General features: G+C 48.4%; 1 protein-coding gene across 2 annotated transcripts; it reads right to left on the bottom strand.

The window, feature by feature from the left end:
• Positions 1 to 477: 477 nt before the first annotated feature.
• LOC308592173 (zinc finger protein 629-like) lies at positions 478 to 5,275 on the bottom strand. 2 transcript variants are annotated; one of them, XM_081203466.1, is made up of 4 exons: positions 5,128 to 5,275; positions 4,562 to 4,675; positions 2,335 to 2,433; positions 478 to 1,843 (listed from the first exon to the last, which is right to left on the bottom strand). In XM_081203466.1, the coding sequence occupies exons 2-4, from the start codon at positions 4,647 to 4,649 to the stop codon at positions 1,278 to 1,280; spliced, it is 753 nt and encodes a 250-aa protein (XP_081059592.1). In that variant the 5' UTR covers positions 4,650 to 4,675; positions 5,128 to 5,275; the 3' UTR covers positions 478 to 1,277. The 2 variants fall into 2 exon arrangements, with proteins under 2 accessions (XP_081059592.1, XP_081059593.1); XM_081203467.1 differs by lacking the exon at positions 4,562 to 4,675.
• Positions 5,276 to 14,104: the final 8,829 nt, after the last annotated feature.

Raw genomic sequence — 14,104 nt, 5'->3', positions numbered from 1 at the left:
TGTGTGAGTTGAAATTGTTCCTCTTCTGTCCCCATCTCTTTTCCTTTTTGTGTTCTGTCACTTAGATTCCATGCATTGATGGTAGCATTTTTACTGGTGGTATGTAAACTTCCCTTTGCTTCCGTGTCTTCTCCCTGTACTTTTGGCTACTCCAAAAGCAGCTTTCAAACAGGAACTGGACGTTAAGGCTGCATGGTGCTCTAGTTGTTTCTCTAGCAGGGATTGGGGACCTCTAAATAGTGTTGGACTCCAATTCCCATCAGCCCCAGCCAGAATGGCCAGTGGAAAGGGATGATTACAACTATCTTCGTTCCTGGCTATGCTTGCTGGGGCTGATGAGAGTTGCCATTCAGCCAACACCTGGAGGGTCAAAGAGTTCCCCTGCAACTGAAATAGCCCCTCATCCATCTCTGCAGCCAAATCCAGTGCCATTGAGCTTCCCCCATTCACGAAGAGAGAGATGGGCACAGTGAGAAGTCACACATACAGAATCACTTTTATTAAACCGACTCTCCCAGCTACTGCGAAGAGAGGTTGTTAATATTCATGACTGATGCTGAATGGATGCCGTCTCTAGAAGCCGCTCTCTTTAAAAAGCCAAACACACGCACACGCACACACAGAGACAGACGGAACACAGCTTCAGTTCAGCATGGACCACCCAGGTGCCAAAGATGGTGACAAGCGAGAGGATGGGCACTTAAATTGGGAAGGGGACTGTCTACACAGTAAGAGGGTGGGCAGCAGGGATGCAGGACCCTTGTGCACAGGACATGCCGTTCTAACCCAGCCCCTTCCTCCTCCCTCAACCTTGAGATAGGCCTGGAATAAAATCTCTCCTGGTTCAATTGTTTAAAGATGAGCAACACGCCCAATACTGCTTAGTGCTTCCATTGCAAAAAGCCCATTGACATGGGCTCCCTTTGGGGAATAATTAGCTAGGACCTACAGGCGCCAGACCCGTAGATAGCTCCTCTCTCTGGGGGCAGGGAGAAGGCAACAGCTCCCTTCCCTGCAGGTGGGCAGGGGGCTCCTGCGTTTGCTACACTTACTCTGAGGAGGCAGGGCATGCAGGAGGGATTGCTCCGAAGCAACCGCGTACCCTCCCAACTCTCCTCCCCTCCTGCTAAATTCATTTTAGAAAAATAGAATGAAACTAAAAGAGGACCTCAAAAAATAAAAAAAATTAAGGAGGCTTCACTTCTCTCCCAGAGTCCTGGCAGGCGCCACTGATTAGATTAGGAAGTGGGATTGGGGAGGGGCAGAAAAGATGTGATCTACAGCTCTCCTCGGGCATGGAGCATGTAGTGCTCGTGAAGTTCTGACACCAAGCCAAACTCCCCCGGGCACTCGGTGCAGTGGTACGGTCCGTCGGCCCCATCTGTGTCCTGGTCCCCGTTGGCCTCCCTCAGGGTGGGGGAGGGGGGGAGCTTGTTATGGGGAGCAGGCGGGGGGCTCCAGCACCAGCCATGTTCGCAGCGATGGCCCTCCAGGGTGGCCGGGGAGGCAAAGCCCAGGCCACACTCGGCACATATGTAGTGAAAAACTCGGCCCCGGCCAGAGGTGGGGGCTGCTCGCCCTTCCTGGTTGTTGGGGTTACTGGGCAGGATCAGAGGCGGTGGCTGTTTGGAGGAAGAGGAGCCGCTGTGTGGCCGCTTGCGCCCCTCGTGGTAGCTGCGGTGCACCTTCAGGGCGCGCGAAGTGCCGAAGCCACGGCCGCATTCGGGGCATTCATGCCACTCAGGGCTGGGAGCCAGCGAAGAGCTCAGCTGATCCTGCCCAGCCTCTCCGCCATCGTCCACCAGTTCCCCAACTGTCGCCTGCGGCTCTTTGCTCCGGGGGCCTAATAAAAGAGGCAGAGGAAGGGGGGAAATGCAGTGAGGTACAAATAACAACACCTCCAGGTTTCGGAGGTACAGCAAGTTCTTCCCATCTGCCTAATATTTATTTTATTTATTTTGCATATCAGCTTCTGTCATTCAAAGCGGGTGGGGGAAGTCAAATCCTGGGGCTGGGGAAGTTCTGGGGCTCAAAGGCAGCCTGAAAGCCGCACCCTGTAATCCAGAAATTCTGCTAACTCCTCTAAAATGTGCAAGGATGGCAAGGGCTACAGTTAGCGGTGTTGGAAATGCACTCCTGAAATGCTCAGAGGTGCTTTCTTCATGACTAGCATGAGGCTGCTGAGCTGAATCCCTGGCACTGCGAATGGGTGGCTAAATCCAGAGTCAAATTGAGCCCCAGCTCCAACACAAGACCCCCCTTTAACAGTCTAGTTCAGCCATTTTGCTACGGGGAAAGCTTGCTTTGTGATATGACGTTTTCATGTCCTTTTACCTGGAAGGCTTTGGGCTGATGGGGTAGGGGGGCTACTGTCTCCAGAAGATACGGATGTAGCTTCAGATTCATCCTCTTCCTCGTGCATGGTAGAGACACCTAGAAGAATCACAGTCCATAACTGGCAGAACCTCAGACAGCTCTAGGCTAGTTCATCAGAGGAGGAGGCTTGAATACAGATGCATTCAAAAGTAAGGACTCATCCCAAATATCCCAATCCATTAATGATTTTCTATCTCCACCTTCCCTCCCCTTTCCACACACATAGCTCCACATCCCTCATGAATAACTACTCTTTTGAAACCTCAAATATGTTTCATGCACCTATTTATATAGATATAATGCACCTTTATCCACCAAAGGTCTCATTTGAAATGCTGTACCTTCAAAATATATTCTTAAAAATGCAGCTCCTTTGTGTAACACATTACCCACCTTTACAATGAAGTAGGATATTGACCAAAATAAGTAAGTAGTCAAGATACTCAACACCCCTTGAATCAACTCTGGCTACACCCATGTCTATTTTGCAGGTGGCAAACTGAGGCTGAGACCATTTTGTGAGCTGAGATTTTAAGGCAGGGCTCCCCAGGAGAAAAGACACTTCCAAGGCCATGTTCTCAACCTAAGGGACTAGATATTTGTTCCTCTTCTTCTTTTTAAAAATGGAAAGAATAAAGCCAAGACTGAGAACACTAAAATCTGTATCTAGTTCCCATTGTCACACTTCCCATGTGCTTGTGCAGGACTAAGAAAGACACACAACCTTGCCTGAACCCTCATTCCACTAAAAGGCTAGCCATCATAAATGAAAGCCCATCAAAAGGTCTCACAAGAGTTTTCCGCTCCTGAATGATGCTCAGGCTTACACAAGTTTCCAGGAGAAAAATGTATATTCTGCAACTGCCTTTTTACAAGTTCTAGGTGTCTGAACTGGGTCCCTGACATAGGATGGATGAGCAGACAGTGTGGCTCAACTGCTGTGTTTAGACTGGGAGGAGAAGGGGGGAAGAGAGAGAGAGAGAGAGAGAGAGAGACCCAAATTCAAAACCCTCATCATCTGTGAAGCTTCATTCACTTACACTTTCCTTTGCAAGTTTGTTGTTGGGTTATTGCATATATTTCTTTTCTTTTTTAAACCCACCCTAAGCTCCATGGCAATATAATATGCCTAAATAATGAATCAAAATGATGATTTTGGTCAAAGAGAGCTCACAATGAACCAAGCAGATCATACATCTGTATGCTATAGAGGCTGGCCACAAATTGAGCACTGCCATGAACACATGGCACCACTGCCAGCCATCCAGAAGAGATCACCATAAAGACAAGTATCTCCTCCTCAATGCCTACTCCTGCTCCACAAATGTCACCTTTCAACTGGGAACTGGGATTTCAAGGCCAAGAGGTCTATAGACTGAGAGAATATAATATACAGAGAGCCCATCTAGCCCAATAGCCTGTTCTCACAATGGCCTACCACATGGCTATGAGAAACCAGGGAGAAGGATCCAAGAACAAGCGCACTCTCCCCTTCCAAGGTTTCTTGCAAGTGGGATGGATACTACCTCTGGAGACACAAAGCACTCCAGTAGATTACTAACAAAATACTAGTAGCTTCAATGGGCTTATTTAAACAGCTGTGCTACTCAGCTCTTGGGAGCCAATCCAAGAATAGCCCACTAACAACAGGTGGGGTGGGTGGGTGGGTGGATCATACCTACGATGAAAACAAGCCAATGCTTAGTACTCAGCAGTACCATGGTTAGGAGAGTGGGACAAATGTTCTCCTAAAAGTTCTGCAACTGCCTGCGCCCTTTCTTGTAGGATACCACCCCCTAGTGCCCTGCTGAAACAACTGCAGCCAGTGGGAAAGTTAACGGTAACACCAAACCCTATGCAGCCTAGCTCTACAGGATGCTAACATCCAGCCCTCTCATGCGAACGGAGACTTACTACTCTCAGGGCAGCCCTTGGACGTAAATCAACTGTTGCTCTGCTTAGGCGGGCCAGCAGATCTGCGAGTTGGCAGGGAAGAATTCTATTATGCTCCCAATCCCCCTAGCGCAGTGGGTCTAGCACCTACGTACAAACCAAGGCGCCCTCTACCTGACCACACAGGCCTACTGGCAGGAGGGAGGGAAACTCAAGCACCCCCATACCCTATCCTCCCACCCCCTCAAAGCAAACGGGAGTTCTCCCTTGCAGCTCACTACACTTTGCTCACCGGTCGAAGTCCCCTCCTCCTCCTTCTCCTCCTCAAAGCCAATGTCCTCTGAGCTCCCAGCTTCCACATGCTTGGGTACTTCAGACATCACCCCTTAACGCCAGCAGCCCAAACCTGGAAGAGGAGCAGAACTAGTTATAAATGTCTGGCACAGGCTCCTCGGCTTGCAACCTGGATGGAGGCACTGGGGGCCTGGGGGATTTGTGGGGTGGGGAGAAAGAGAGACCCCTAGAGAGCACAGGAGGAGGAAGGAAAGAGTGGGGGCTCAAGGGGAGACTTCATCCCACAATGCCCTGGGGCTGACACTGTATGGACCGCTCCCATAATGCTCTGGGAGAGCAGAGGTCAGCCCCTCGCCCCAGGTATGGAACAGAGCTGAGTTCAGTCCCCATAACGCTCTGGGGCTTCATGGACCTCAAGAGGAGCCCACAATCCCATGCTGCACTGCGACTAGTGGGGTGGGGGGGTATTAAGGGCCATGGGGGGAGGGCAGGCAAACAAACAAAAAATCTGCCCCTTTCCCATAATGCACCGGGCGGGCGCACACACGCACACCCAACACTCACCGGTTCCTCCGGATTTGGGGAGGGGCAGCCCGGTCCCCTCTAGCCACAGGACCCTAGCTGCGCAAGCGCAGACAGGGAAAGCAGGCGGGGCCTGCCCGCTCAGCGCTCGTCCCCCCTTGCGCGTGCGCCGTTAGGGCCTCGACAGCGAAGGCTCTGCGCATGGGCGGGTGACGGAGAAGGGGCTCGGCGGCCGGCGCGCCGCGCATGCCCGTCTATCAAGCCGCGGCCTGGGCTGCTTTTCCCAGTCGTGTTGCCGCGCTTGCGTAAGAAAGGCAGCTGCCGCGCTTGCGTAAGAAAGGCAGCTGCCGCGCCGTGGGGAGACCTTGCGCATGCGCATAGTAATTAACCCATTCGATGCTGGGAAGGGAAAGGAGGGAGAAATAAGTAAATAAATGTGGATTTTGCAGCGCAGCCCTGAACGTGCGCACTCGGGTGCAAGGCCCCATGAAATTCAATGGCCCATGCGCAATGTAGGATTACTTACATAGGACTAAGTGAACTTTCCTACTTGTCTTGGCGCAGTCTTACCCAGCCCTCCAGATGTGCGGTAAGGCTCCAAGCACCTGGACTTTGGAACTCCCTGCCCATTGATAGGAGGCAGGCTCCTCTACTGCACATTTTTCGGCGCATGCCGAAAATATTCTTATTTAATAAAGCGTGCCCGGATGCTTAGAAAAATTGCACGAGTTTTCATTCGTTTTGGTCTAATTTTATTGTGGTTTTAAACTTTCTGTACGGTTTTTAAATTATGGTTGCAATTTTTTGTGCGTGATGATTTTATTGGTTTAGCTTTTTTGCAAACCGCCCCATGTGGTTTTATCTGCAATCTACAATCCCATCATCCGTGAGCTTTGACCAACCGCCTGCTAGGGCTGATGGGAGTTGTAGTCCAACAACACCTGGAGGGTCGACAGCCAGGGCTACTTTAGCGTTTTGCAACCGGGAGGAATACCAGTGACTCTAAGGACCATCTCCTTCCTTCCCCGCCTCCAAGGTTGTTCGCTCTATTCATCACTAATAGAGGTCGCCTGCCTTCCTTCATTTGTTAAGGATACTTTCATTTCAACGTTGCTTTCCTCCCCTTAACATCTGGAGGGACCACAGATTTTCCCCATCCGTGATCCCAACCATCCTGCATTCTCTCCGCCCAGCTGACAACGGAATGGCACGGAGGTGTTGACCACATTGGGCAAAAGATCCCTGCATTGCAAGCTCCTCTTGAGAGACCATGCTGTAAGTTCTAGACTCCCTCCATGCAGACTGAAAGTCAAAATACGTGAATAAATCACATTTCTTAAAACTACGACACCTCCGCTGCATCTTCAGTTCTCCAAAGGAGCACAGACCCCTGGAACCACCTGGGATTTTTGCTACTACTCGGCAGAGAGTGCGGGTGGCGCCCAGCTTTTTTAACGGTATGAAACTCGGGAGTCCTCGAGGCTGCATCTAGCAACAATTTGAAGGATGAGAAACCTGCAGACTTCCAGGTTTTATTAGACCTACAACTCCCATCAGCCCCAACTAACACTGACAACAGCCAGGGACGATGGAGTTGTAGTTGCAACGTCTGCATGAGAGGGAGGAAAGCAATGTAGAAAAGAAAGGGGGTGGGAGGCGGGGCCTGTCATTCTCAGCTCCCCAGAATTGCTGTGTAGCCACCTCTATTATTCAAAGTAATTGCCCCTGGTGGTTGTGGTGTCCATATCGGCAGAGGGAAATGGGAGTTGGAGATCTACAGAAAGCCACACATCGCCTCCATCACCTGTTTAGTGCTCTCCCAGTCGGGTATATTTGTCAAAAGCGCAGGAGGACGAGCCCCTCTCTGGTCCCTTTTGCTAGAGGTTTGCAATGGGGGTGCTCAGTGAGACGCTCTCCTGCCTGGGTTTTGCGGGCAAAAATCGAGATAGTAAGGGACTCATGGTGGGTTAGAAAACAGGCAGACAGCAGCCACGAGAGGGAGCTCGTGTATTAAGCCAGCTGCATGAGAAATCCAGCCGGGGGGGGGGAGCGCGGCTGCATGGCGCTGCTTTTACGTTTCAAGGGAGGCAGCGCGCACCACTGGTAAGCGCGTTGGGGCTTGCAATAGGCAGGTGCGTGGCCTGGGGCGAGGGTTGTGTCTGAAATGGGACCTTAATTATTACGGATCTACTCTGAGGCAAGCTTAGTGGGATGCCACCCGCTGTCCCGACGACGTTTATTGAAACATTCAGGGAGACTATATACTGTATTATAATAGGACATCCTTTTCCAGTGCATTTATCTCATGGCACTCCTTATCGCAAAAAAAGTCTGATCTGTTGGAGGGAAGCGACTTCGCTTCTCAGGAGCACTAAATCCACTGTAGTTCTTCGCTTGGAGTTTGCCGGTATGTGACTGAATCCAGCCCGTGAAATAGCAGCAAAATACCTCCTAAAGTAAACAGAGAGGAGGACGCAATTTCCCGCTGCCCCTTTAAAATAACGGGGAAGTGGGGAGAGAAAGCGGTTAGAATAAGGGTGATGTCATCTTTCTGGGGGTCACGTGGGGCTGCTGATTGCTACTGAATGAAGTCAGATTTATTTTTATTTTATCCCCCCCCCGCCCCCAGCGGAGGCATGGAATGCAATCCACCTATGGGAGCTTTCCGCTTGGGCTGCTGCGTCTCTCTCGTGTTGCAGATACTTTAAAATGGTCATGGCTCATGCAACGTCTCACTGGAGCGAGTCCTCTGAGCGGAGGGAAGGTTTTGCAGGACTGCGCAGAGTTCCAGCCAGCTGCTAGATGGTGGGGAAGGTGATCCAGTGATGGACCGGGAGGAGCTAGATCAGGAACGGGGAGCCTCTCCCACCAGCTGCATGGCCAATGCCGGTCTGCGGTGATGGTACCAGCAGTTCCAACATCCTTTAGGGTCACAGAGCCGAAGCTAGATCTTGTTCACTGCCCTGGTGTGGTGTAGTGGTTAAGAGCGGTAGTCTCGTAATCTGGGGAACCGGTTTCGAGTCTCCGCTCCTCCACATGCAGCTGCTGGGTGACCTTGGGCCAGTCACACTTCTTTGAAGTCTCTCAGCCCCACTCACCTCACAGTGTGTTTGTTGTGGGGGAGAAAGGGAAAGGAGAATGTTAGCCGCTTTGAGACTCCTTAAAAGGAAGTGAAAGGCGGGATATCAAATCCAAACTCTTCTTCTTCTTCTGGGAGGGTAGCACCTACATGCTCTGACATATCGAGCTATGCTTTCTCTTCCCCCCCCCCCATTACGTTTTATTAAGTTTTAACATTTTTAACGTATACAATCGAAAGAGAATTTCGTCTTTTCTCTTATTTTTAGCAACTTCCCATCCCTATTTTCCATGGAGTTGCTCTCTCTCCCCTGCTGCCTTGGTTAGCGCAAATACAACAACATCATTTATTGTTTATACCCCACCCATCTGGCTAGGTATAAATCCACACCTACACCGTACATTTAAAGCGTTCTTCTACCACTTTAACAATCCTGACTCCCCCCCCCCCAAAGAATCCTGGGAGATGCAGTTTGTGAAGGGTGTTGAGCAGGCTTCCTCAAACTCAGCCCTCCAGATGTTTTTGGCCTACAACTCCCATGATCCCTAGCTAGCAGGACCAGTGCTAAGGGGTGATGGGAATTGTAGTCTCAAAACATCTGGAGGGCCAAGTTGAGGAAGCCTGGTGTTGAGCTTACAGACCTACAGTTCCAAGTATCCTTAAACTACAATGCCCAGGATTCTCTCCGTGACTCTTATAAGAGTCCTTTAAATGTACGCTGTGGGTGCCTAATTGATATGTCTGACATTTATTACAACAGATGGCGGGGAGAGGGCAGGAGGCCGTGATATAGTTGGTTGCTTCTTAGCGATAGCAGCATTTTTGCAATGAGCAAAATTTTTCCAGTACGGTCCCCATGAAATGTGGCTCTTCCTCCTCACAGATAAACTCGGGCCTGAAAATACCGTATTTTTTGCACCATAACACTCACTTTTTTCCTCCTAAAAAGTAAGGGGAAATGTCTGTGCGTGATATGGAGGGAATGCCTACGGGTGGCATGCCTATGGATTTTCCTCCTCTAAAAACTACGTGCGTGTTATGGTCGGGTGCGTGTTATAGAGCAAAACAATACAGTAATTCCTTTTTAGAGGAGGAAGGCATGTTGCATCTTGGATTTGCCTTTTCCACCTTCCAAGTCATCGGTGGCCTTCACTACATCAGCACCAGCAGAACTACTCAGTAGGCAGTTGAGGCATGTAAACAAAAATAGGTTGGGGTGTGTATGTATGTGTGTATATATATATATATATATATATATATATATATATATATATATATATATATATATATATATATATATGAATATTTTTTAAGCATCAAAGTAGACATCCGGAAAGAAGTTATATTAATTTCAGCATACCTTTAAGTTTTGCATCATTTAAAAAAATAAAGTTATTTTACAGTTTAGATTTGTTTTTATTTTAAATTGCATATGGGGTGCGGGGTGACGGGCACCACACACACCGCCCTGCTGCGTCATCTCCTCCTTTTGAACTCTCGTTTCCCACTTGCACCCATCTGCCATTGACACCAGCCCATCCGTCTTCCAGGGATCCGTTTGAGTTTCTGTGTTTTTTTAATGAAAGAAGATGAAGAAAAAGCCGATGTGAATGATTTATACAAGAGCTGTGAAGCGCTTTGAAGGATTGAACCATGCGACACAAAAGCAAAGCATTCTTTAGAAGCGCAGTCAATTCCCGCCAAGAACAGAAAAAAGGACGACTTAAAATTGGCCACCCAGTGACGCGCGCGGGCCCAGAGTTACGACTTGCCCCAGCCGAGCCAGGAGAGCTTTGCACCTCCGTGCCAAAGGAACAGCCAGCGGCGCGTGCAAAAGGCTCCCAGACGCGCGCCTGGCGCGCTCGTACCTGCACCGCGTCTCCAGCCGCCTCCGCTGCTGCGCTTTCATCCCGTCTTGTCCGCGCTTGTCCCGCCCGGCCTCTCCAAGGAGCTCCTGCGCGCTTCCTCGGGCACTTTGCCTGCGAGCCGGCCGAAGCCATTGATCTCTTAACAAGCCGAGTTCAGAGCTGACAGTGCCGGTCCCGAGCAGGCGCTTTGGTTCGCGCTGACCCAGGTCCGCCCGGGGAGTTTTCTCCAGCGCGCTTTTCACTTTTCGGTGTAAGGTTAAGATCCAAGCAGCTCCTTCTTTACCTAGTCCTAGGTCCTTCAAGGGCTGGGAGGGAGGAGGGGCACAGGCCCGGGGCTGGAATTTGCATACACTTCGCATGTGCTAATTTACTAGCTATCGGAGCGGTTTAACAATCAATTCGTCTTCTTAGGAAACTGTGGGTACTATAGCTCGGTGCGGGGATAAAGGGCCTCCTAACAATTCTCAGCTGCCCTATAATCAGAAAAGGGTATTATTTTATAGCATAACATGAAAAGTACCAGGAACCGGCTTTGTGATCCCATATGCACTATACCGACGAAGTAGTATTATATTACTATAAATAATCATAGCTGTTCCCCAATTAATCTCGGGAACTGTAATTTGTTAAGGGCGTTGTTAGGAGACCAGAGTATTGCCATCCCCGTTATAAATTCCAGAGTGTTTTGACAATCCCCTTGAGGGATAGCTCAGTAGAGCACGAGACTCTTAATCTCAGGGTCCTGGGTTCGAGTTCCACATTGCGTGAAAGATTTCTGCATTGCAGAGTGCTGGACTTGTGGTCACTTCCAGCTCTATTATTCAGTCCCTCTTTCCAGGGAAATCTGGGAATGGTAGTCTGTGAGGGGTGGGGAGTCTCCTAACTCTCAGCCCCCTTAAAAAAAAACTATGGTCCCCAGGATTCTTTGGGGGGGGGAGCTGTGACGGTTTAAAGTGGTATGAAACTACAGTCGTACCTCGGGTTACATACACTTCAGGTTACATACGCTTCAGGTTACAGACTCCACTAACCCAGAAATAGTACCTCGGGTTAAGAACGTTGCTTCAGGATGAGAACAGAAATCGTGCTCCGGCAGCGTGGCAGCAGCAGGAGGCCCCATTGCTAAAGTGGTGCTTCAGGTTAAGAACAGTTTCAGGTTAAGAACGGACCTCTGGAACGAATTAAGTATTTAACCCGAGGTGCCACTGTACTTGAAGCGTAAAGTGCAGATGGGGCTTTGTGGGGGTGTGACAAAACATCATTTGTTCTTAAGTCCACATCCCAGTTAAACACATTCCAGTGGACATCATTGCCCACCCTCAACAATAATTCTCTCTTATAGGCCTTGTGGTGGAGACTGGAGAGGGATTAGGAGATCTGTCCTTGTCTACAGATTTTGTCCTAATCAAAAACAGCTACTTATCAGCAACAACAGAAACGCAATCACGGAAGATTCAACTAACTGGAGCCTACCTTGCCCTCCTCCCCCCCCCCCCATATTGGGTAGCATGATTACAAGACCCAGCAACTAAAGCCATGACATCAAGGACTCGTCCAGCTGCTCATCTTCCTCTGTCACCTGCCAGCAATGCTCATGACAAAACATGTTGGTCTCTCTGTGCAAAAAAGGACAGGCAGGCACAAAAATGATACAAGGAATGTCTACATTTAGAAATCAGTGGGGGAGCATTTCAGTCTCCCAAGAGGACATTCCACAGCAGACTAGAACATTGCCCTTGTCTGCCGGAGGAATTTTAAAGGGAAACATTCCAGTGCAAAATAGCCGAATTAGAATGTAGCACAGAGTTTTATTCTATCTGTTTGGGCTTGAATAGAGGCAATGGCTTTGTATCCCATTAGAGATTAATTAACATGGCAAATCAAGAACAACCAAGCACTGCTGTTGTGAATGGTCACTGTGTTTATTTTGCAAATATTTAAGGTTTAATTGAACTGCCGCAGTTCACTCGGCATGGCCATTTGACCCCACTATTATTGCACACTCAGAAAATCATAGAATTGGAAGGGACCCAGAGGGTCATTCCCTCCTGCAGTGAGGGAATCCTGCCCACAGCCATCCCTGAGCAGGCTCAAACTACAGTACCAACCTTCTGGTTGGCAGCCAGACACACTGATTCATTGCGCCACAGATTCAACAACAACAACAACAACTTTATTACTTATAGCCCAGTCTTTAAGGTGCCAGAAGACTCTTTGTTTGGTTGCTTTAAAAATACATGCTTGTGAAACTACAGTGTGTAAGAACTGGGTCTCTGCATCGGCCAGTGTAAGCAGCACCTAAGGCAGAATCAGTGCTAGACTCCAAATTCAAATCACTGCAGAGACAGAGGGCGCATCATGTGGGGCTATTGGCCTCAAGTTTCTTTTTTAACCTGCATCGTGGGGGAAATGGACTAGAATAGCAAGTGACTAATAAGTCTATCAGTACCTTCATTGTACAGCTTTTGATGTATCCTGAAGATACAGGCCTTTCTCCTGGCCTTTGACACTTAAGATTATATATTTTTAGGATCTGTTCTAGTTCTGTCATTTTAAAAAAAACACAAAAAACACCTCTTTTAATGCTGCATTTTATATTGCTGTAACCTGCCCTAGGACCTTCTGGTGAACAGCAGATAATCATAATGATGATGATGATGATGATGATGATGATGATGATGATGATAATTGCTTAAGAACTTTCTTTAAATCATACCTGCCAGCATAAGCTCACATTTCTGTATTCTGTCTTTTTGAAGTGTTTCGGTTTATTCTACTTTTGTTTTGTTTTGGAAGAGGCAAAGAATACTCGGAAGCTCGAACACAGCTTGTGCTCAGATCCTGGATTTCTTTTCATTGTTTTCTATGGGCCACTCACATTTCTGCTATGAAGCAGGCAGAAGGCGTGGGAGGGGATTCCGAAGGACTCGGGGAAGTTTAATCTTCAAACAATTTGAATTGCATCTCCAGCCTTTTCCTGCTGATGTTGCCCAAGAGGCTGTTAGGGACCAGCTAAGATTTCACACTGCTGACAGCGTGTGGCATCCAACTCAGCGCTACTCAGAGTAGATCCATTATAATCAATGGACTGATGTTAATGGCAGAGCCATACTCTGCATACTGCTAGTGTTGTGTCAAACGCACTATCGTTCACCTTTCACCGCAAATGGGTTTTTCTGACGTACAAGATCCAGCTTCTTCCAAAACAATGGGATGATGGAACTGTTACAAACATACACTAAACTGGTTGGGGTTTTTAATGTGCTTCATTCTCAGAACAATATTGCAAGGTAGGTTAGGCTAAAAGACTGTGATGAGCCCAGACTCACACTCAAGAGCTACAGTGGTCCAGCATCTGCAGCATGGTCCCTGCCTCCAGCATCCTAGAGTCACCCAATCATCATGAAAGGGGAGCATTTTTAGCCACTGAAGAAGTGGTATTCTCATCATCTGATCAGAGCCAATCAGAGTGAAATGAGGTGAGTTAGCCACTGGGGATTGGCTCCTGGGGCCACTCCAGAGAAGATGTACAGAAAGAACAAGAAAGTGGGGCAGAGCTTATGCCCATGCTACCCAGGGCGGACGCACTCCCGAGGGGGGGGTGGGGGGCATGGATGGTGCCCCCCCCAGGTGCGGGATAGCCACTTTTAAAAAAAAATATTTTTTATTAACCGACCAATCAAATCACATCACATCACATAAATTCTGAATTACAAAGCCGAATTTTAAATTTTTGTTGAGGGGACCCATATTTCAAGTTCCGAAGGGGGATTCCGATCATCTTCTTGCTACTGAGTTAATATCCACAAATCAGTCCAAATAATTTTCATAATTCTATCCAGTCTTATCTTGCTGTTTCCACATCTCATCTTATTCGTATATTTTTTCTTTTTTTCCTTTACGATCTCTTCTGATAATCTCCTTAAGCAGATAAACACCAATTATAATCCTGTGTGAATTTTCCGTTCGTCCAGTCCTCATACCACGATGGTTTCCATAAATCATCGCTTTCATAAATAACATCACTCTTTCCATCATTAATCTCACAAAACTGTTGCTCTTAAGTCCCTCT

This window comes from Podarcis bocagei (genome assembly GCF_964188305.1).
Source record: "Podarcis bocagei genome assembly, chromosome: 7".
NCBI lineage: Eukaryota > Metazoa > Chordata > Lepidosauria > Squamata > Lacertidae > Podarcis > Podarcis bocagei.
Note: the sequence above shows the minus strand (reverse complement) of the source record. Positions and strands in the feature narration are given on the sequence as shown.

Excerpts from the sequence above, each read along its gene's own strand:
- LOC308592173 (XM_081203466.1), bottom strand. The coding sequence starts at position 4,649 with ATGTCTGAAGTACCCAAGCATGTGGAAGCTGGGAGCTCAGAGGACATT. Across the intron at positions 2,434-4,561 it reads GGAGGAGGGGACTTCGACCG|GTGTCTCTACCATGCACGAG; the intron begins GTGAGCAAAGTG and ends TGATTCTTCTAG. Across the intron at positions 1,844-2,334 it reads ATCAGCCCAAAGCCTTCCAG|GCCCCCGGAGCAAAGAGCCG; the intron begins GTAAAAGGACAT and ends CTCTTTTATTAG.